The 24,683-nt window shown below is 40.2% G+C and overlaps 1 protein-coding gene across 1 annotated transcript in view; it reads right to left on the reverse strand.

The window, feature by feature from the left end:
- LOC122407241 (Kv channel-interacting protein 1-like) overlaps nucleotides 1–24,233 on the reverse strand; it is a 79,950-nt gene extending 55,717 nt beyond the window's left edge. The window contains exons 1-3 of the mRNA XM_043413316.1: nucleotides 23,933–24,233; nucleotides 23,101–23,215; nucleotides 21,840–21,920 (exon numbers count right to left, since the gene is read on the reverse strand). Coding sequence (XP_043269251.1) covers nucleotides 21,840–21,920; nucleotides 23,101–23,215; nucleotides 23,933–23,941 — 205 coding nt within the window. The 5' untranslated portion in view covers nucleotides 23,942–24,233. The remainder of the gene's footprint in view (nucleotides 1–21,839; nucleotides 21,921–23,100; nucleotides 23,216–23,932) is intronic.
- Between the last annotated feature and the right edge of the window lie 450 nt (nucleotides 24,234–24,683).

The raw sequence follows: 24,683 nt of genomic DNA on the forward strand, positions 1-24,683 counted from the left end.
TGAAATATTACTGTATATATAATCTGGAAACTCATCGAACTATTTGCATGGAAAAGAAGCGCAGTTTCCAACGATTGGTCCGATAATAATAGCTTCTCAAAATAGTTGAGAAAGTTTATACTATTAACTTTGTTGTAACGAGGAAAAAAAGTCATCTTCGTTCCTGTCGTATTCGCATTTTGGATGGAATGAAAGATATAAAAAAAATGTAGAACGATTGGAATTCAGATGGGATTGAAGTTTTGATTGAAAATGCACACGTGCACGATTCCTGACACTCGATCGTACGAGTTGACTGTCTTGTAGTGAGATTTTTCAATTTTCTGGATAATTTTGACCGGTATTCATCTGGACGAGGAGCACGTGCTTCAATCTCGAATAATAAAATGAGCGTTCTGATTGTGCGGCTTAACTCTCAAGGGATTTTTATACCGCACGGCAGAGCCTACGTGCTAATCTGACTTTCCCTCGGGGCTCAAGGTATTATAATAAGAGGAGGAAGAGAGAGAGAGAGAGAGAGAGAAAGAGAGCTCGAGTTTGAAATGGGAGAATGGGAATTGCAGTTCCGAAGGAAACCAGGAATTCTTTGCCTCTTTTTGAGCTACGAGAGAAAGAGAGGAAATAATGGTGGTGAAGACATTTTCATTGCTAAGATAAGCCGAATGTTAAATAAGAAAAAAAACCGATTTGGCATATGATAATAATGAAAGAAAAGAAAAATGAGCTTTCCTTTTCATTTTCACAAGCGGGATTCGCGGAATCTGCTATCCCGTAAAGCCCAAGAACGCTCATAGAGCCTTGGCATGATATATGAAACTGATCAATCGACTGGATGGATATTCAAAGATGTGAGGTCAAAAAAAATACACGAAGAAAGTGAATGACAATCGATGATTGCAAAAAATATTGAAGGAAGAAAGAATATGAAATAATAGAACCGAAATCATTCCTCTCGTGAGCGATATACCAAAACCGAGTGGATTTGTAATCGAAATAATTTGCTCTCGACTATGTGGAATAAATGGAAGCCCTATGGAGGTTGGTGAATCATAGCATTGTGAATAACGAGCTGGAATATACGAACGATGGAATTGGTACAGCCCAAAATTCTTTAGAGCCTTGTACTGATGCGTTCATTGGGAATGTAGAACGTAAAAAAACGTTGTATAACGAGAAAGCTCGCTGCGAATGAAAGGTTGTTTCATTACGGCGTACCGATCTTCCTACTGCCATTGATTCCATGTTGCTTGTGGCTGTCCACATGTTTTTAAATTTTATCTTTCTTTGAAAAAATCCTTCAAAGCGCGACACAGAAGCATCGAGTACTCGGCTTATTCTATTACACACCAAATGAATCGTAATTAACGAAACATTATTTTCTCAAAATATGAAAATGCAAAGAAGGAATTAAAATAATGTGCATTGGAAATTATAGGAACGACGAAAATTAGTAAATTACCGAGTCAACAAATATAGTTGCTGTCCGGACATTTTTTTTTGATGCGATGCACCTTTGCTGAGCTGTTTTAAAGTAGATCATGCCCGTAGGATCGTATTTTATGAGTGTCTTAATTGGGTCGATTTTTACTCCCTAATTAAAGTTGTAAATGATTTTTTTCAAATTATATTTTGGCGAATGAAATTACACACCATTAATTGAACGGGGATCCTTCACTGACTGAACCCGAAATTTTATTCATCCCTGACTAAAATACTGTAGTTTTTTATGTAAAAAATCGTATTAGAGAGCGCAAAGGGAGAACACAAAGGGAAATGGATCGAGAAAAAAGTATTAATAACCAATAAGATGAACTTTTTAAATTTTGATACGCGTGTCAGTCGACTACCTATTTAAACTTTGTATAAATTTAAATACTTTCTTAATAAAATCGTTTCGTGCATGAACTACCTTAATAGAAGTAGAGGTTTTGTAAGGAAATCGATGAGTGAAACAGTGTTCGCAGTGATTTTTTTATCGCTCAATTCACCGCTCGTCACGATAATATTATATTTTTCCAGCGATATCGGACTTTGATGGTTACGGAACATGTTTTACGGTGAAGACGTATGAAGCGAAGCCTCAAGAAAGCTCACGTGTTCAGCCATTGTTAAAGCTGTTCGGCATAGCGAAGATTGATTTACCAGGCAAATTGATCCGGGCGTTGCCTGTTATCACGTGATTAACGTGCAGCATCCATGAATATCGTCTCTTGTCATTGGCTCAATCGCGAAGTAACCAAAATCCCATTACTAATTCTCTATCGATTTAAGCCCCATAACAAGCATGGCTATTGGATCGTTTCGCCTCTTGCCGCACACCGACGTGTGTGCGGGTGGTATCACTGTTGCCTCGAGACAAGGCAACGCAAATCTAATCTCATTCATTTGAATACAAATATCTTGGCAAAATTGGGTTTTCTCATTGTTATATATGTGTTAATACGAGACTAACCACCCCCCCATTCGAAATAATCTTTGACTCGCAGCGCATCATCTTCAAACTGCTTATCCTCCTTTAAAGCTAATAGAGTGAATGGAAATTCCATTAGGGAAACAAGTCCTCCGCGAGTCAAGTCAGAATCTCAATTATTCTACTCACATTTATGTGATAATGTTATATTCCTTATACCAATACTAAAAAAAAGAAAAAAAAACGATTGAAAAAGAAGCAAAAAACTTTTCTCCTTTGTATAGTCCAGACACATAGTAAGATGAACTTCATTCAAAGCAGACTCCAACGCTGTTTGTGTAATGTAATATTAACCATATACACCTGTGCATTCGCTTCTTGCTTGTTCTTTACAAGCTTTTGTTCCATTGCATTTGGAATGTTGGCAAATTCTTTGTTGAAATATCTCCCTCCCTTCGTTTAATTGCATGCTAAATTGTTCGAGTTCGTTGAATATGCCGCTCAGTGGTAGCACCGAAACGAGGAAAAAAAATAGAATGATAAAGGTTGAGAAGCCAAAGCAGTCCTCGAGGGATCAAACGATCACAGTCGAGTCCTCTCCGCGTTAAGCTCCCTTTCTAACGCATGCTCTCCAACAAACTTATTCAGCGAAAGTTCGTCTTGTGAATTTGAACGCGGCCACGGGTCAACTCCCGTGGAGGTTTGAGCTTTAGATATTCCGTTGTATGGAGCTGCCGGAATTGCTGGTAATATATACTCCTCGCTTCTTCAACAGGCACGATAACAGACTTTCACTGAATTTGAATGGATATCAATTTAAATGTCCGGCGTATATATTACGTACGCAGGGATGAATATTGTATGAAGATTCTGACGAAATGTTTTGATGGATTAATACGTTTTAATTTATTTTCGTCAAACGCCTACGTTCCAAGTTTATTTTATCATGCACCTTCGCACCTCACTAAGATTGGCTTGCCTCGACGATTCATCATTTCTTTCGTTTCACCGCATAGCTTCGAAGGCCTCTATCTTATCGTCTATCTTATTTTGCGCACTGACTGACGCAAGTGCTTCCCCTTCGTTCGAGTCCAATTGATTTTTCAATCAATATAAATTCGAAGCAGGTATATCACTGAAAAATTCATTGTAACAAGTGTGCTAAACAATGAATTCAATTGCGCATCTGCCGCATCCGCGTAACGACTCATGATGCAAATTCACACTCCCATTTGCAGTGGGTTCACAGCTCTCTCGGCCTCGTGTGCGAATGCCCAACACAAAGCCTCTCCTCGTGTGGCTACTTCACGCCTCACATAATTCGTTGTTACTCGCACTTGTTACACAAATTATTATTCATTAATGCTATGACGACATACGAAAATTACACATTTTTCAAAATTTTTCCCATTAATTATGGACGCTCTAAAATAATTGAAGCCATAAACTGTTTTCCATTTGGGTTGAATATGAATTTCCAATCTTCGCTGGAAATATTCCTTTTCTGACCGTCCACCCTATTCTGAGTGGACTTCAACAATCGTTGCGGCGTTTTAAATGGTCGCGGAGTACATTTTTTTAAAAAAGAGCTCCAGACTTCCAGTTTATTGGACGCCAGGCTTAACACTATTTTATTCCAATAGGCACCAACCAGATTAGGCCACGAAATCGTCAGTTCGAGTCTGGGAATTGGAGTTTTTCCAATTCGAACGAGTTTGCGTTTCAGGGATTCAGCGAAATGACACACGTTATAACTATTATCGTAGAAATCGAAAATTTAAATAAGGAAGCGAAAATACTGAGTGTCTAAATGAACTAGTCTCCGGGAAATGACTCCACAGGTGTTAAAATGAGTGGGAACACTAAAGGCTTATCTCGGAACAAGTTTACTTTTCATTAGACATTTAACAAATTTTCTCAATTTGAGGAACTAACACCGGCGCAATTCTCATATGCCCAGTTCGGGTATGTAAAGCAACTTATCCAGTCCTACAGGAGAAGAAACGTTGTGCATGTCGGAGTGAGAGCTCGTTATGTTTTAAGAGTTTAACACCTCGAAATACTCGTTCTGTGGTGCAACTTTATTTTCTATGTAGTATTAAATACGTTTGAAAACGACCACAATTATCACTCAAGATAATTAGATGTAATTACCAGAAAATATTTCAAGCATCAGAAGGGCGAATGAGGCAAACGCTATAATTCGAAAAGATCCAAAGTGCACGTTCGAAATAATTCTCAGTTACATTACTTTGGGGATTTAATTGAAGACGACGATAATCACAGTGATTAATCGTAACTAAAGTATTTTTCTTGAATCTTTAGTAAATGTCGATGGAGCTTTGAATTTGTGGTCTGAAGGTGCATAATTGAGGAGAAAAAAGGATTTCTTGTCGAAAATGAAAGGAGTGTGGTAACCCAGCGACGATGACGAAGTGAAGTTGTCGCCCGAGCCTCTTGACTCTGCGAGTGGGGTTACGCCTTTGTTCGTGTTCTCTATATTATATAGCAGGATGAACGACATCCAGCAAAGAGGTATTCATCGATTCGGGAATACGGACAAGAGTAGGCACGAGCGAAACTGCAGCGTTAACAAACCTCGTTTGAACGGCTGACGTGGTGAAAAGTAAAGAGGACGATGCACACCGCGAGTACTATGGGAGTGAGACAGAGTGAGAGAGATGGAAGGAGACTGTCAGAGACGGTCGAGTGCCACTTTCGGATTGAACGCGAGCTAGCCTGATGAGGATTATAGTAATATGAAGGAGGATCAAGTCTCGCACTTGTCCCATAAAACGAAAAGGGTTGCTGCATTAATTATTCGCGGTACTCGAACGTCGTTATCCAGCGGGGATACAAACTCCATTGTAAAAAGTTCCAAATCAGACTCCAAACTGTTGTTATTATGAGTAAAATGGGGGATCTTCATGAGAGCTGTTCAGGCACAAAACTCCTTTCCGAACGAATCTCCGTGAAATCCTCTCGCACTCTCTTTTACTCCTCCGCATCTATACACTTACGCTGATTCTGTTTCGCCTAAAGTCATAAGATGATTCATGCCACTTGCGAAAGTGTGCAAATTTTATGGGAGCAAACAGTATTAATTATCAACGGCAAATTGGGTTATCCTTTGCGACAGCGAAGCAAGACCCTTAATCCCAAAACTTTTGGCATTAAACTAGAGAGTGTGGGTAATTGGTAACTGGGATAAAAGCCTCTGCTACGCAAGTCGAGGGAAATTAATCGTGGATTATAATGGAACAGTGTCAGCCAGTAACATGTCTTATCTCAATGAGGGATCCTATAGGTATATCATCGGATACAGTCGAATCTCAACCGTAAACAATTTTAAATAAAAGTTGAAATGAATCTGTCCTTGGAGCAGTGACCTTGCCGAGTTGTACCATGAGTAACAGTCTCGTGTTTGAGCTTCAAACTTATAGAGACTTCTCAATTGTTGCAATGGAAAAATTCGTCAATGTCATTACATTATAACAGTCGTAAAAAAAGCTTTCGCGATCCCTAAACCCTGTTCGACCACGTACAACGCGATTTATGAGGACGACAAATATTTATCGAGAGACCATCATCGAAAATTTTTTCACAAAAAAAAATTCATTCTAATGATCTTCTGATCATTATTTTTCGTGATCCAGGTACACGTATGAATAGATACGCGGAGCACGAAAGAGATTTGACTCATGGAAAAGCACAGTTCCGATTTCTTTAGTGTGGTAAAATGTATGGAGCAGAGGATGATTTTTCATTGACGGGAAACTCGAGCGAGGCTGGTGCCAATCCTGCGGTATCTGAAATCTCAAAATAATATGCACCGGCAAGTTTTTGCACCACAGCGTTTTTGTTCGCGGGTGTGGTGTGCGCCGTCGGTTCTGGTCATGCGATAAAGAAAAGAGTCACGGATCGGTGGTCTGTTTTTCTCAGCGTTTCCGACGTCCGTTAAGATTTATCACGCACTCCGTTCCTGTCCTAGTGCGAGCTTGTGTGCAGCTCCAAGTATTTCCAGCGGCACATATGCTATTTTTTTACGTGACGCTAATAACGCGTCGAGACATCTGTCACCTGTTCCATTCCGTTCACGAGGCTTCTATTCAAGCTCCGCATCCGAAGTCTCGAGACTCACGTACCTGTGATTTTTTTCTTGCCACGCTTCTTGTGATCACGCGCGGTTATCCCGCGTCAGCTCGATCAAGATTCGAAAAAATGACGTCACAAATTGCTGGGAGAGCTTTCAATCGATTTGTCACTGGTTATAGCCAATGCAAAATGACGATTTGTTCGCGAGAAAAAAGTTCGAGAGAGCTTCGGTGTGACGCTGCTTTGAAATATTCTCAGCTCTTCAACCCTCTTCAGCCTTGCCAGTTTTCTCATATTTTTCCATTCTTATCCTGTACCTCGTGCTGATCCTCAACTACTTTTGGATCGATCATCCAAATATAAATTTTATCAATCCACAGAGGTGCTCCTGAGTAAAAACAAACATTGAATTTAAACGTTCAACTCATCCACTCTCTCTTCATCCAAGACAAACAATGTGGCGAGTGTCCTCGATTTTCGTTTGATATTACAATAATGAGCATACGTATTGCCTTTTCGAGCTACAGCTCTGAGAGATTGAAGAATAGATGATGAGAACGAATGGGAATATTGGCTCTTTTCCAAGTGAGCTGTCTTCTCCCTCGACCAGAAATCATGACTGTGGAATATGCACGTAAGATGAGTGACCAACGTACCAATATAATCGGACAGTCCGAAATACTCGAAAAATCTCTTCCACCATTATCCGTATCCGCCTGAATATGCACACAGATAATTCCAGAGGGCGGCGTTGAGATGAAAAATTGGGGCATTTAGTTACCTTGAATATTTTTCTCTGGCGTTGAGAACCCTTCAATAAATCCAAACCCTTAAAATAAGCACTCCACAGGTAACGCCTGTTGGTTGAGCCAATACGAAGCTCGTGGCGAATGGAAAATAAGCCCGAGTAGTGAAACCGAGTCCAGAAATATACCGCGACTGTGCATATGAATTGAGGTGTAGCTAAAGTTACGTATAAAACTCACACTTCGTGTGTTGAAAATCCGCGGACAATTTTCAGCGAAAATGCGATAGCGCTCGGAATGAAAAGATACAGAGTTCTGTCGCATGAACTAGAGTTTTCTATCGTCAAAACTGCTTCCAGTCTGCAATTAAGCGCCGAAAATATTTGGTTTTATCCGAAAATAGAAAAGAGCTGAGGATTCCGCGAAATAGTCGCCTCGTTTCGTTCTCCTCGTTTTTCCATCTCCACAAACATTAAGCTCGAAACTATTGAAAATATAAAAGGTGCATGTACGCTCGTCCACTCGTGTGTATTTTTGTGACAGTTTTTTTTCCCCCCAACCTGAAATAAAATGCCGATACGAATATTTATGCGCCGATACGAATTTTCAATCGGCCTTGATGACACACTACAATTTATGGAAAAACCAGTTTGTACGAGAAGCAGGATAAAAAACGATTCTACGAGTATATACTTCTCAGTATAACGATGTGTGTGTTGGATATACGCATCGTATTCGATGCTAAAATATGTATCGAATTCTATAGAATGGGCGAGTAGCTAGAGGGATTCGAAGCTTGGTATACGCCCCTTTAAAATAGCACGATCATCAAAGATGCAATCGCGATTTTTCCGGTGAGAAGTTACTGAAAATTTTTCAACCTACTGCAATCGCAAGAATTTATCGAAATTCGTAAATATATGTGAAAGAGTTCGTCGAGAGCAACGCTGGCAAGTATTTGCCTATGGAAATTTGTGAGATACCCGGCTAACGAGGCTTTGTACGATGAAAAATTCCGTTTCTCGTAACTGCTTTCCATTCTCTGTCTTGTGTTTAATTCATTATGCGAAAAATGGACTAAATTTCATTTCGCGGAGAATAAATATTGAACGATTTTCCAATTAATAATCCTGAGGATAAGACAGAACAGGAGACCACACAGTCGGGCTGATTTTTATGTTCCGACGTGCAACCTTCGAAATTAGGACATCGCGGCTCTGAATAATCTATTTTTCAACGATAAACGGAGCTGAACGGGCGAAGAATCTCGTCTCGATTGTTTTGTGTTACTCAACAGAAGGATAAAATCAGAGGTAGTGCAATCAATTTCTCATGTCATCTGAGGATCATTCGCAATTTGTCATTGTTAATCTCGCAGCGTCCGTCAATTTCCAGGATTCTCTCCAAGCTTTTGTTCAGTTCGCGAGGCGTTCGATAGCTCGTTGAAATTTCCGAAACTCTTATCGGAAATGAGTGACGTAAAGTTGAGAATTTTGCCTCTATGTTCGGCCTCAACGTGTCAAGAAACTTTAGTCGATTGCGGTTTATAAGGTCTCCAGTTGCCAGTGGACGCGAGCCAGTATCCGGAAGTCCTGTTCTGAGGCGATGCTTGAAAATGTGTACATACAGATATAAATTAGTAGATAGGGAATGTCGGGTTGTTGGTTTCTATCCGGTGAGTGTGTTCCTTGCCTTATACTTTGGGGTGATTTACGATTATCCTCTTGACATAAAGCAATACGCTCGATTCCGCATGCCACGACTTTACCCTCCATTCGTTGCTACAGTTCGTTGGACAGCGTTTAGGTTTGAGCACTCAGAACAGCTCCTCGTGTTAAGGTTTTTGGTAGCGGAACACCACGATTATGTAGAGGGAAGGGCGTTCATCGACTTACCAGAGCGTTCAACATCTCAATAATGCAAACCACTTAATTCATCGATGAGAGGAGGGTGCTTTGGATTATTTATAAATACATAGTATGTACACAGTTGTGCGATAAATTGGCGTGAATCATTAATCACACGAAAGAGGAAACGTTCGCGCTGCAACGTGTTTTCATTGAGGGAGAAACTTTTATTTCTTACTAACGAAAAACTTGGCGCAATATCAGACTGATTTTTCTCTTTCATACTTTTTTCATCGCAATAATTGCACGCTAAAAGCTTTTTCCAGCTGCATGATACTGAATATTCCGCCAATAGTTATTCTTCTATAATAACGCGGCGCCTCTCGTTTATGCTCCACACGAAATGGAGCAAGCTCAAATCAACAGACGTAAATAGTGTGGAAAATACTGCTGATGCTGTCAGTTTGACATTTCGGTTATGTATACATAAAATCGGTCGACCCGAAGCGGAATGCCTCCTCCTCGCACATCGGTATGGATCAAAATGAGTGACGGCGGATTTTTTTAAACTTAATTTTACGCTTTTCATACCCTCGCCACGAGCATGAACTTTTCCACCGCAGATGAGAGCTCCGAAGTCCACAGTGCTCGAGTTCTACGCTTGGAGAGCGCGCGGTATAGCCGCAACAGACATATACGTACAAAGAGCCGTTCCCTACGTAAGAGTTTATTTCGTGGTGCTCGTGAAAAAAATACGGGATGAGTTTAAATCATCTGCTACAGCACACTGTGCCTTGACGTCGCATATTCCAACCCCTGAAAACGAGCAGGAAAAAAGACTGAAAAAATACATGGCTTACGTTTAAGCATAAATATGTTGAGGAATATGCCCGTTGAGACGGTCTTAGACCGAACCTGGGAGGATTGAGAGGTTGTTTTTTCCGGGGACGAAATAATAAAAAAAGAAAACCGCTCAGCATGATTGAAAATTTTAAGTACCCCGATAGGATTATTTTTCGGCATAAAAATAAGTGTCATATCACATAATTCTTTGTCTCAACGTGACCGGAGCTCGTAATTCCGTGGTTTTTTTTTCCCCCGAGATTAATTTCCACCTGCACAGAAATGCCACGTGTTCTTTGTCTCATAACCTTCTGACTCCGCGTTCGGTCTCAGAGGCCCGTAGGTTGGTTTGTTTGGGATCAAGAAATCCGAATAAACCGTCGAGCAAATTGACACCCATGAAATCCAGAAAACGCTAGGGATTCGTGCCATTATTGGCCCCGTTTCTCCGTTTCGAGCTGTCATAAGAAAAGGCAACAGTTCGTGTTCCACTCCCGCTGATGCAGTACGCGAGCAACACGTGGCTCATAATTGCAAGTAAGATTCCACCGAGTACACGATATGCCTACAGCCATGTAGAATTTCAGACTCTCTTTGCAGAAAAATCAGAGTTTTGCGAGGCAAATGAGTGAGTATAAAGATTAATGATCGCCAATGAATTCTTTCATTCGTGCAGCGAGTTGTTCCTCACTGATTCGTACAGTCAACTATGAGATTCGGAGCAAGGGCATCGTATTATCTCGCAGGGAGCACCACTGTTGCTAGGCAACCTGTTGCCATGGGTAGCCTCTCTATTCTATGCGGTTCTCTCTGTGGATTACCCTTCGGTTGCTTTCTTTTGATGGGAAATGTGCGCGTGTGTGTATGCCCGCGTTTATATGGGTGACAGTGCGGTGGAATATGAGCCGCCATCGAGTTCGTGCGTGTGGAGTGCCTCATTTGGCCACCTTACGATAATGTGACCTACTCCAGGGATTGAGCTGCTGTAGCAAAATACCGAGGAAAGGCTTGTTCTCCGAAGAGCGAATGCGTACAGAATCGATGGAAATAAAATTGGTGAAAGTTTGAAAATGCTCTGTTCTCCCTTGTCATTTTCTGCGAGCAGCTTATGCATAACTGTGGAACATCTTATTTCTAGGAGGTTGAGAGTTAAGAGTCCGCAGAGGTTCCTGAACGATCGGACCTCTCGAGATTCACGGGGGCTCGTGGACCGTGCACCATAGCGCTCACTCCTCGCCTCCTGCTCTTCTCCTATCCTACATAATTAATATTTACGGCTTTCGTCGGTTCGGACGAGCTTCGGCCACGAAATTGCTCGCTCTTTAAACATGAATTTTATCATCACACGCGATTAATATTAAGGCGAGATGTTATATAGGAGCGTTGAAACAAAAATTCAAAGAAGCTATTTATATGCGGTTTTCATTCCTGAGAATAATCAAATTCATATCATGCTCGTATTGCAATCAGACCGGGAGCACGTGTTTTCTTTCTTATGAAATGTTAATGCAGTTCAGGATGTTGTTTATTTTTTGAATGACTGCCACGAATAGCTTCTTCTTTCTGAAAAATCTTCCACGACGTTTTTACAGAAGAATTCATTTATTTATTGAATAATTATTGTGCTGTGCTTGTAACAAACGTTTTGAAGCGATCGTGTCACTCTGACCATATGAATGACAGCTCTTCGGATCGAGACATTCCTGCCTCAACAATTGAACTCATGTTCGATCTCTGCGGAGGTATATTTTACTGCTATAATAGTCCATTCCATTGACGAGTTGGCAATTTGTGTGTGAATGTTCTCCCGTCACGGAGGACTTGATTGTCTCTACAGGGACGTTCAGAAAATATTATTCGACCATGCCACGCTAGGCTTTCATTATACGTTTGGGATTGAAAATGGGGAAAATATTTCGACTGATCCAAAGCGCGATTAATAAGTAAACACTATTTTATCGTTGTTAATAAAAAGGACTTTTTCCTTGAACTCACGAACATATTGACCCTGATTCTGGCATCGCAAAAACATGCGAGCCCACGTGATATTTGAAGCATTTCATATGATCTACACTGGAATGATTAGTTTTTAGTATTTTAGTGTCACGTCTAACGACGTGACTGCAAACTGAGAAATGTTTTTTTTTCAGCTTCACTTTGGACTCCAGTGCTTCGTTAATTCAAGCTATCACCAGTGAAAGTTGTACGAATATTTTTTAACTAATTGCGGAACGACACAGTTTAATGGACCACTATGCACGTTTTTTCTTTTTTCAATTTCAGTCCTCAAACCAGACTTCAACAGAAAATATACATTGATTGCGATCATTATTGGCCTCCTCGTTCGCAGATAAAAAATAAAAAGTTTATCGATTGAAAAATTTCGATAACGAATAATTCGATGAATTTTGAATGAATGTGTAAGAATAAACGCGCTTGCGCTCACACCTACCATACATACGTATATTCGTCTATAGATATAGAAGCTATGAGAAAGTTCGCAAAGAGCACGTAAAATGAATTCCACGTAGTTCGCTAGGGGTATAGCTCAGGCTGTGGTCAGCCCACCCAGTCGTGCTTCTCGTTTCAAATATACGGTATACCGAAACGAGGTTGCAAATTTGTTGACACACTACCTTCGGAACGAAAATTTCCAATGACAATTGATCGCAGTGGATCTAGCTAGGACATCATCGGGACAATACTTTGTCGCTATCATCCCCTCGACGTGGAGTATACAGAGCCACTCGCAGTGCCAAATTGATAGGGTAAAAAAATGGTATTGAGGACTATCTGCTTGGGAAATCGAAACGCGTAACGAACGTATACGTACAAAACAGAAAGTAAAGCCATCAAACGGGATATACTATATTTTCACTCAAGTTGTTATCATACTGCCAGGCTCAGCATTCGAATTTTGAGGTTCTTGCGAGAGGAGGGAAAAAAAACTTGTTCTATTGCTATATACGGGCCTCTCCGATTCCAGCGATGAATATAAACTTTATTTTTCATTTGATATAAGTTTTTATTGGATTTGTTGAAAATGGGATTCGCTCAGACGTATATTTCTTCACTTTTAAGCAGTATGCTTCGGTCATAATGAATTGTTCATATGACCACGAGTATAGACTTTTCAACGGGAGAGAAAAACCATCAATCGGAAATTATAACGTCTCGTCTCTTCATTTAAGTTTTCATTTACGCGATCCATCGACGCTGCATGAAATCAACGTTCCATCGAGAGCTTTTCTCTCATTTATTCTGCAATCCTCGCGGAACTTCCACTCTGGAGATGTGACTTTCCAATAAACGACTCAACGCGGCTATTCCATTCGAAACACGTTCTTCCACAAGTATCCATTTATATGTAACGCTGGACACCATCGGCAAATACGTTTTCAACGGAATAAATAAAAATAAGTTTGTTTATGTGATTAAATCGTTTGTCGAGACGATTACCGCGGAGGCATTTTCGATTTGGGGCCTCCTTGTTTCTTATTTTTGTTTTTTTTTTTTTTTTTAATGAAAGCATTTTTACGTAACATTTTTTATTCACTCTGGAAATGGAACTCGAGCTATATTGAATTATAGTTTTTGATAAATCGGCAAATTAATACACTCCTCATTTTGATCGAAATATTATTGAAATCAAGCAAGCAAGCGAGTGATATAGAAAAATAATTTGGGATCGTCGGCGTCAAGCCGAAAGAGGAAAATAATTTTTCTTAAAATATCAGCCATGAGACTTTTTCATCCACTTAGAAAATACGACATTCACACAGCAAGGAAATCAAAGTTTCCTCCCCTTCCGGATGCATGCACTATTTAGTGAGGCTGAGCGAAATTTTGTATAGCTCGGGGCTAAGTTCGCTCTGACTCCGTGAATTTTTCAGTGCCATCAGGTAGAAAATTTCACTGTGTCTTGAATATATATATAATCTGTAGGTTGAGTCCCCCTCGAGATGCTATTACCACCGCGTGTTTTTTATCCAACTAAGTTTGGAGACCCATGTCGAAACTTTATTCTCGCACGTGATATGGCGAGAGAAACTTTTAGCGCGAAACTCATCACTAATGGTGTGCTATTTTCAAACGTCTTGGAATGAGACTGCGAGATGAAGAATTCTACGGTGTACTTTCGTCTTTGTCAAGAGATAATAATCGTGTGTCCATTTCTCGATGATGAGTTTAATAATGTTTTCAAAGTTTCTGGCGCATGACTGAGCTCGGGGCCGACGACCGGATGAGTCAGTACTATGCCGTTGCTTCCCAAAGGAATTATTACTTCTATTCATATTCCGTGGTGATAAATTACGAGGAAATCTCCAGACCAATCCCCCCGTTGCGGCAACGTTGATTTAAAGGATGGAAGAAAAAGTATTTTGCAATCGTAATTAATTATATTTCAATCAGGTTTCATCGAACCGTGGACGGAAGCGTTCGTAACGAGTGAAGATTCGAATATCCCATTAAATAAACTTTCTTCCGGTAATACCATTTGTTTGTTTCGGAAGTAAAATAGCGAGCTGAATATATGGAATAAAAATGTCTATACTTCGTTTAAACGTGAATGAAACAGGGAATGTATGAGCGAAGTAAACGAAAGGGGTTTGCGAACGCGTTTGACGGATCGAAGGAAATGTATCATTGAAACTTTGGAACTTTTTAGTTTCAACAATGAGAAGGAGCGCCGAATGTGGAAGATCTATAATGCCCATTGAGAACGTACGCCCCCAGTGAAAGAGGGCGCTTGAAGATGTTTTAAAACTTTTTCTTCGTTTCGCTTGATGTCATCTGCCCAGGCCGTCATATGCGGGGTGAAGAGAGGCCAGTGGGAACCCGACAAATTCTGTAATCGAAGTTATTCCTTTGGTACGGACGGCTGTGGCTCGCGAGTGTTCTTTTTCAACAAGCGCCCTCAAACTTATTCAATTTTCTCCTGTTTCAAATAAGCGGAAGGCTCTCGCGGGCGTGAAACGTGTGCTGGCATCGACTCACCCGCGGGAGTTTTATTCCATTCCCATCCAATTAAACTGACACTCTTCTCGTCCTCGATCTTCTCTCCTCTCTGCCTTGCGCTCAATCAAAGTACCTTGGCTACGTACACGCTGCCAACAGAACCATTTATATTTACCAAGAGATGCGCCATTGTTTCGAGATAATTACATTTACTTTGACAGTAAATTACCGATTGATGCATCGCTCCGTCGTATTGATTTATCATCTGAAAACCACCCGGATTTTTTCATATCTCGTATCGCAAGTTCCCTTTACTTTCTAGTGCATCATAAATTCACTGATTCTCTACGATCATGCAGAAAGCTCAAGTTCACGGGTTACGAAGACGAAAATAACTGAGGAGATTCTCCAATAATGATCACGATTCGTTCAAGGTGTTTGCCTAAGTACGGAAATTTCGACTCTGCAGGCCTCACTTTTTTCTAAATAAAAATCCATATTTTGTTTATTTACGTGAGTTTCACTTCGACAAAATTTCAAATAGGTAGCACGTCGATCATTTGCAATATTTTATTCGAAAGACTGAGTCAAATTTGACTGTGAAATGTCGACAATTTTTTCGAAATATTTTCCATCCCGTCATATTTTAAACTAGCATAATCGCGTAAGCCCTTTCGAAAACATGTGAGCGAAGTGTACGAAAATTGTACGAGCTTATTTTGTCGGTGGAAGCAGTAAAGTTCAAAGGATTTTCGCGAACTTTTATGATTTTCCGTAAACACCAAACCCTTTTTTGATCGGTTCAAACACTGCTGCTACTTTTTTTGTTTTCTTTTTTCCAGATTATAGGGATTTGGTTCGCTATCGCCTTGTATCTGTACATGATCCAGCAGCCTCGCATACCACCACATCGAAAGCAGGGAATATGGGTCTCTTACGCTTCCATTGAACGAGTACCGACAATGCATGTTCGCACTAACCGACCCACTAACTTTGACACCCCCGTGGTTGTGACATAGGCTTTCTATACGCGCGCCGTGTGCGCGGCTATATCGTCCGCGTGTATGCGTACTTCAGCTTTGAATTGGAAGGTCCGAATATCGTTGGACGTGTTTACGATCGCAAACAGAATTTGTGTTTGTTCGAATCGCCGTAGTGAACGCACTCAATGATGTTTTATTGGTGCGGAGTTGAGGAGAACCACATTGTTCGGAAAAGGTTAGAGAGAGAAGGGAGTACGAAGAGAGGAGCAGGACGCGGTAGCACGGTGTCGACGAACGGAAGTGAATCAACCACATGGCACAAGGTAAACGGGGGTAAAAAAGGTTATGAAGCTTTTAAAGTGATGGGGCGATCGAGGAATAACGCAGAAACGACGGAGGGCGGAGGAGATAATTTTCAAGATGCTAATTTCTTCGACAAGCGCTCCAGCGTTTTCAAGATCATTTCAATATTTTCATATTAATTTAAGTATGCTGAGTAAATCCAATTAAAATTCTTGACGCATATTGTCTTCGGGGCTATGGTTTGCCTGTGTCGCATTGAATAGTAGAGCTTCCTCAGGGATTCTTGGGCTTTAATACATATATATTTCAACAGCGTGGGAGCAACTTCTCGAAGCACTCGTATATATTGTTTTCATGATAATTAATTCTCGTCTTGCCGAGAGAGGTTCGCAGACAATCAATTTATTGTTTACAGTTTACAGTTATAACAGAACTCCTCCAGAATCTCTCCAATAGCTGCGTCCCTCAGTCTTATGCTTTCTTATTTCATACAGGGCCACGCCCTTGTGCGAGAAAGTTGGTACAATTTCACGATTAGTCTTCCCTCTGACTATTATTAGAAATCCTGTCACATCGCATCGAACGAATACGGAATGACGTTGAGCTTGAATCATCGATTTCGTTAAGTAAATGAACCCTGATAAAACGTAGCTCGAGAGCCATTTAAATGGCTGTACGACTTTTGAATAAATTCTCAGATTATCATTTGGTAACGTTCACTTTCAGCTGAGGGATCAGCCGAAATTCTACTCATGCAGGCTTCGATTTACTAGATTTAACACAATGAGATCTTCTTACGAATGCCTTTGGTGCACGAGATTACGAATTATAGCCCCTATGAGATTAGAAACAATTCGGAATCTTGGGACTTGCAGTTGTAGGGTGCATATCTCGGTGAAATTGCGCCCTCTGAGGGAAGATACTCCGAGCAAGTTTTACATGTTCGGTAGAAGTGCGGTTACGCTCAAAGCTTTCTCGAGTGAAAGGGACGAGATAGACGGGGAATTTCTGACATGCTTAACGTGCTTTTCGACCATTTCTCGAGTTCCCGAATCGATTAGGAGTACCGACAACTTGCGTGTGTTCCAAATGTGTGTATGTGTGTGTATACATAATGTATTTAATCTGCTGTGACACTGACATCGGCCTGCAATGTGTCATGTGCAGGGGAGAAGAGGAATGGTATATTTCGCGCAGTACTACTATAAAGGAGAGTCATTATTGTCCAGTTTGACGAAACGTGACGGAAACTCGATACTCCTATTCGAGCTCCATAAAGAATCCGGCCAATAGTCTCTCGACCTAGATACGTTACTTTTTATTATTGGTCTATAAAAAATGAATGTGAAAAATCACATCGCAGACAGGCTACATTTCAAATAAATGGAATGCAGGAGGAAGCCGCTTTCTTGAATCAACTTGAATTCCATTTCCTGACAAATCTTCCTCGCCGGATAAAACTCTGATATTTTCAGTTGGACGATCGTTATATCCAACCCGATGATGTGGGAAAATAAAAAATCTCAAACTAACCACTTGTCAAGTCATTCTTAATTCTCTATCCCTACATTACGAGTTAGCCCTGAACAAAAGAACGTGGATAACTTAGTTCGGCGTAAGCTCAATTTGTGCATTCTGGCCCGCCATTTTGAATTTCTGCATTTAGCGCAATTTCACAATCAGCGAGCTCAAAAACTTCAGGCTTTTTTCGTGGAGTCTGAAAAACTTTTTTTCACCGTTATTCGGGCATTTGGCGTTAAAAAATATCTCGCCACCGAAAGAGTTAACTAACGATGGAACACGCAGTAATTGCTCCGTTTTTTCTCTCCGTCTCTTCCTCCATGATCGAGTTTCGTCGTAATATCTGAGCCTGTTCGTTCAGCGTGAGATAACCTCGAAGATTTATATGCATAAAATTCGCAGGAACATCGAATGCATTCTATTAACTTTATCAGACCCCAAAGGCGGAGTTCCGTACTCTATTCACAATTATAATACTTCATATCTCGAGAGCAATTCGACGGAGGATCAATTACACGAAGGTGTGGATAGCTACTCCATATCAAGGAACAAGAGGGTGTGAAAGCCCCTCTTGCGGAGCTACGTTTACGTAATTAACATTCTCCAGTTGTCCCGGCGTTAATTACAAAAGTTCGCAGCACAAAGAAAGAGGGGATAGGTTAAAGCGGAGGAAATATAGAAAGCGTGAACCGCCGTTTCTAAAAGGCACACACGATCGTGTGCTTTATCTCCGTTGCCATAATATTTTACCGGGCGTACTATGCGCAGAGAAAACTCTCGGTCGCATTGATTGTTGTTAATGAATTTGCGGATTTTTATTGTATGCCAGAGATAAAGTTTCGCCGTGAAGATTGCGCGAAGGTTATGATCGACGAACGTTATTTATCGTGTTTGATCAATATGAGCGAATTGTAATATCGAATAGAGCTAACATATTTTCGATAAATCAGGAGTCTCGAATGCGAAGAAAAGTTCAATTCGTAGTGGAAGAAAAAGTACCGAATTCGCGCGCTAGAAACACATAAAAAAACGAGCGCGTAATCTGTTACGATATATAGGGCGATCGAGTAGGGGGAAAATTCGGAAACGACCATTCGGCCAGTGAGAAACGTTCGGCTCGGCTGCCGGCTGAGGCTCCGACTAACAGAATTTAGTGGGAGGCGTAAAGCCATGGGCTCTGCAAGGCTAGCAGTTTCTTTTTTCTCCCCGAAATCTCAGCATGCTTCCAGTTCTATTTCAGCTTTATGGGATTCACAGCTTTTTATTCATTCGAACGCAGCGACCTGAAACATGTGACAAGCTAACAAATTGATAAAAGTAAGATGGCGAATTAGTGTGGAGCTCACAGGAGGAGATCAGTGGCACTCGAGGGAGAAATACTGTCAAGAATTCAACCGAAGATCAACTACCATCAGAAATTCTACTTTCCATATCCAATAAACATCCCTTTTCTCATGCACAATTGCTTATCTACGAATTTTCCACAGTCTCAGAAATTTCCATGTTCACAATTCCCAGCGTTTTATGGCGAATTAAAAACAACATGGATACAATCCAACAACGGTACCCGCGACAGCGTTAATTACGAGTCTCTTTGAATCCGTCCTACGAGTACACATAGCGAAGTGTGTATGCGAGGAGAGCGAAGCTTGTGTATTTATGGTGAAGGTCCAACTATTCTCTTTATCCGGGCGTATTTTACAAGACACAAAGTTAGAATATCGTTTGTATAAAGTTTGTCACGAGGGTGAGCTTTCTAAATACATATGTATAGGGTGACTCATCCGAGACGCGGCAAGCCCGTATAACTCGGCGGATCTTACAGTGAGATAAAGTCAAGAGAGAGTTCGACAAAAGCCATTCGTAATCGTGAGTGGTATCTCGCTCGTAAGAAGCAACGTTCGTCGTACGCGATCGTGGGTATTTAAATTTACGGTCGTCATTTGCAAATTAAAGTGTCTGTTAGCTTGTAAAAAAGTTTGAACGGAAGGCGAGACGTTGAAAATATTGTTGGCAATTTTCATTTTTATTTATAGTGACAATTCGAGTTTTCCGCGGACTGCTCGGCGTCGATGCCTCACCCTGTATGTGCCCGTCGCTAACGGCCCAACGTAGTACAAACCAACAGTAAATTTCTCATCGTATCACTTCGAGCTTTGCGTAAACGAAAAGCTACTGATATAACGTTCCAATCCCTGGAGGCTGTATTTCATGCCACAGGAAAAGCTGGCTGAGTCGCGACTACATGCGCGATATCCGCGCTCGTCATTATGCATGTATGCGTTATATATATGACGTGTAAACAGTCGCAAGTTTTTTGTGGTCTCCCAATTTCACGCAACAGTTTATCATTTTGCAATATACCTACGATGTTATTCCAAATGATCAAGTTTTTTTTCTTAGTCATCAATAATTCAGGGGGCAGCTTCGACGACAGTTGTACTTGGGGAAAAGCACTGGGAGCACCAGCAGGACAGAATTTTTTCATTATCTTTGGTGATACGAGACTCATAAATTTAAATGGGAGAGCTACGAAAAAGAATTTTGATCGTTTATTATTATACTGCAGCAGAAAGGAGCGAAAAGTTTCAGACGCTTTCCACGTTTCCTTTTGTGTGGTGTTATACTTTTCGACTCAAGAATATTCGTAAAAAAGACATAAATTATTTGATAGTTTTCGATCATACGCGAAGGTAGGGGAACGCGCAGTTTTTCATTTAATTTTAAAGGTTGAGTATCGGGGGAGACAAGAATTTCAAGAAAATCCTCAGAAAAAGGTCCAACGACTATAAATTTCTTTTTTCTTTTCTTCTTTTTTTTTGTGAATCAGTCGAATAAAAAGTGGTCGCAAAGTGGTCGTTGACCCAGGATGGAATCCACCGTTTATGCTCGCATCAAGAACGTGCAGTATGGGATATGTGTGCGACGAGCTCAAACAAAAACTGCTAACTATTTTTCTCCTCGTGAAAGGCAAAAAACTACGTAAATGACACTGCTTATCGTGGATTCTCTAATGGCTTGCATCGCATAAAAAAGGAGAATTTTTTACGGGCTATGAACGCACGAGGATGCGCGAACGCATCGAAAAATCAAGGGACCATAGATGTTCACATACGAGAAAAAAAGGAAGGAAAAATAAAAAAATATCGCTTTACGGTTATTTTATGGCTGTATGTAAACTTTGTAGTTCGAGTTCGAAAACGAGTTTACAGCGTTTTCTTTATCCTCGCGAATATCAGAATTCTTTCCCGTTCGCGTATACGACGACGCGATGGTTTCTCTTTGCGTTATATGATTGGATATGAGCTGCTGTGTTGTACAGACCTCATCTGTCCTAGTTTTCGAAGCTTTTAGGGAACGTACATCCTAAAGACCATTTGTTAACTTCGGTCCTCGTGTAAAAGCAAAAAACCAAATGTTTGGGGCGAAACTCCCCATAACTTAAGGGGGAAAAATATCTTTATTTTACTTCGTTTTTATTTCGATGGAATTTCCACTCGATCGCTTCAAATTTACGTATGACAGACCAATGCAATCAATTGTCCGGAAAACTTGCCACAAACATTTAAAATAATATCTTTAAACGTATAGAAAAGGAAATTTCACATTGAATGACTCTAACAGATGAAGAACAAAGAGAAAAAATAATTTGTTTTCAGGCGGACTGCCTCGTTGTTTTTCTCGAAAAATGTATTACATTAGCGTTTTATTTCATTCAAGAATTTGATGAATTTGCCAATGGAGGCAAGTTCACTGCCGGAAAATTCAATATAAATGTATTCTCCCATAGCTGCGACTGAATTTGTTTTCATTGAATCTGCCAGCTATTGTGTGCCATTGCTTTTAGATGGAAGTGTTTTAAATATAATCGCGTTTCCTCGGGTCCAACACATTGAGTTGTCACGATGATATTCCATTATGTTATAATTGCATGAAAATTACGTCTCTCCTGGTCTCTCCAGTGTATTCTCTGAATGAACAACTGCTAATGTCGATAAAGTAATTGCCGGACGCGTTGAAACTGCTTTACCGCACATATTGCAAGAAACAGGAATCCTGCCATAACCACGAATGGTATCGAGAAATATCATAATTTAAAATAATGCAATAGGAAACGGTGTGAACGACTTACGATAAGAAGGTCCCATTTTTTCTCCTGCAGTACCATCCGTGCCGTTCATTGAATCGTTGCGTCCTCTCAATTTCCACCAAGCTACGGAGAATAAATAGGATAACAATCTCACGATGTCAGTAAACATTTGGTCGTTGAATCGTTTTCAATTGTCATTACGGAGGGTGGCTACGTTCGTCAAATTGATAAGAAATTGATCAAATTTGGGGCTGTACTTCCGAGAAGCGGAAACCGAATTTTGAGCTGAAATTTTGCATACTGCTTCTTTATAACAATATAAGACTTCCCCTAAAAGGATTTTTGGCGACTAGCAATATTTATTGAGAAATTGAATTTTTAAGTTGCTATTTCAGCCCGAGCAAGTATATCTATATCGCTTATCTCGCTCGGCCGGTATCCTCACTTCGCTATAGTGCCTAGGCTACATGGATGGCAAACGTTGCGCTCCTTGGCTGGGCTACTCCGGGGATTTTTTCCTTAAAATTCCGTCTCCCCGGCGCTTTTTTTATTTTTTAAAATTTTTTTAATTTGAACAAAGAAAAAAGAAAATTCTTGAAAAGTAAATGAAAAATAAATGAAAAGTAAAAACGGAATTTTAAGGAAAAAATCCCCGGAGTAGCCCAGCCAAGGAGCGCAACGTTTGCCATCCATGTAGCCTAGGCACTATAGCGAAGTGAGGATACCGGCCGAGCGAGATAAGCGATATAGATATACTTGCTCGGGCTGAAATAGCAACTTAAAAATTCAATTTCTCAATAAATATTGCTAGTCGCCAAAAATCCTTTTAGGGGAAGTCTTATATTGTTATAAAGAAGCAGTATGCAAAATTTCAGCTCAAAATTCGGTTTCCGCTTTTCGGAAGTTTATCCCACGTGAACTTTAGTGATCAATTACTCGATAACTGTACAGAAGAAAAATCTTTAAAAATTTGTATTGTCAAATTTAACTCTAAAGAATATGTTCACCAAATTTTATTAAATTCTTATCATTTTGAAATTTTTAATGTATTTTACATGGTTTAGCATGGCAACATTGTATCGTCCCTAGCCACCCTCCTTAAACATTAATACGCAGTTACTGGAATACTGAAATTATTTTTAGTGATTCGAAATGATTTTGGTTTTGATCTTATTCATTGATAAATTGTAGCAACGATTGCTGCGAAGAATTTTCGTTGCAGAAGATAAACTTTCATGAAATCAGTTTCAACGAATTTATGGTTCCGATTTTTTTTTTTTTTTTGGAGAGATTTCGTACTGACCTCTGGTGAAGAAATTTTTAACCGTCAAAGGCGTTTGTTTCCTTTTTGGCTTGTGCTCACTAACGCGATTTTTTTCCGGGACGACTTCATCCTCTATACTAACAGCCGACGAGTCCTTGAACACAAATAGTTTGTTTTTACTAATTTCGAATGGAAGATCGTGGCAAATCACACCGAAAGAAATGTCGAGCTGCTGTTATCATACTGGATATATTTTCATCGTTAAAGTGAAATTTATCCACGAGGGAAGTGTTTCGAACCGGATTGATCGTTCTCTTATCCCAGAGGGTAAAACTCTGTTTGAAATTCTCTCGCAATCTCTATGATACGAAACATGAGCGACGATTAAATTTAGAAGCGTATTTACGTATAATATTTGGACCTTGAATATCGTAGAGCCGGGTGTAATTTATCACGCAGCATATCTGTGGGTATTTCTGAAAAAATGGCGCTTCGATTTTTCACATTGATGCGAAGGGAGAAGGAAAAACGTTTTTTTCATTGTTCCTGATGGCATTGCGTTTTTCATTGTTACGTTTTAATCACAATTACCCTACCGAAGAGAACAAGCACGTTTGCAAAAATGTTAAATAGAATCTATCATTTGGGTTCGTGAGAACAGTACATTCGGATTTGATTTAACGAAAAATTTAGTTCGCCCGTATTATTGTTAGTAAATCGCGGGCAATCGTTAAACTAAAATATCGTCTTCAACGATGCCTGACACTCAATCAATTGTGAATCAAGAAAATTCCAATTTATGGGGTTTGGTTTGTAAAATTTTGTTGACCAACAATGTTTCGTGTGATGAAAAGTGTGAAAGTCGACTCACCATAATCATTTTGAAGCTTTCAATCGATCATCAAAGGTGTGTCCATCGAAAAAAACGAAAAAGTGATGGAATTGATCGAGTCCATTGGTTATTGTGTTCTAGTCCTGAACTAAGCATATATAAATTTCGCCACTACACTGGCATATTTAATTTCCAAGTGGAATAGTAAAAGCCATGGATGAATTATGGAGTTTGAGAATAGCGGGTATTCGAACAGAGCTCGTTTGTATATTGGCGAGAAATAATAATACGCGATCACATAACTCACGCGGGTATGCTCGAGATCTTGAGACCTCTCCGTCCGGATATACACGCACGGGGATATCTAAACATCGTCAGAGAGCGGTCTGAAAGGTGGATCGAGGAACGAGATCGTTGGCTTCCCGCCAAATTGTATTCTCTCCTACGCTCACAAGAGTTCTTGTCCGAAAACCATTTAGTGGAATTGCTACAAATTTGGATCACTGTGTCAGATCCACAGTAATCGTCTTTATCGAGATTTTATCCGGTGAAGATTTCACGTCTTATTTGGATCTTTTTCGGCAAACTTCTATTGATCCACGTTCTGATTCATATGACAACTTGTTGCAAAGTACTTTGCTCGTGACATAATATTGAAGTAAAAAAAAAAATGATGGACGATATTAAGGTAGATTATGCCTGTAGGATCGTATTTTATGGGCGTCTAAATGGGGTCGATTTTTACTTCCTAATTAAATATATTATCACTCTCAATTAATGTTATACTTAT

The sequence above is a fragment of the Venturia canescens genome, chromosome 2 (assembly GCF_019457755.1).
Source record: "Venturia canescens isolate UGA chromosome 2, ASM1945775v1, whole genome shotgun sequence".
Classification (NCBI taxonomy): domain Eukaryota; kingdom Metazoa; phylum Arthropoda; class Insecta; order Hymenoptera; family Ichneumonidae; genus Venturia; species Venturia canescens.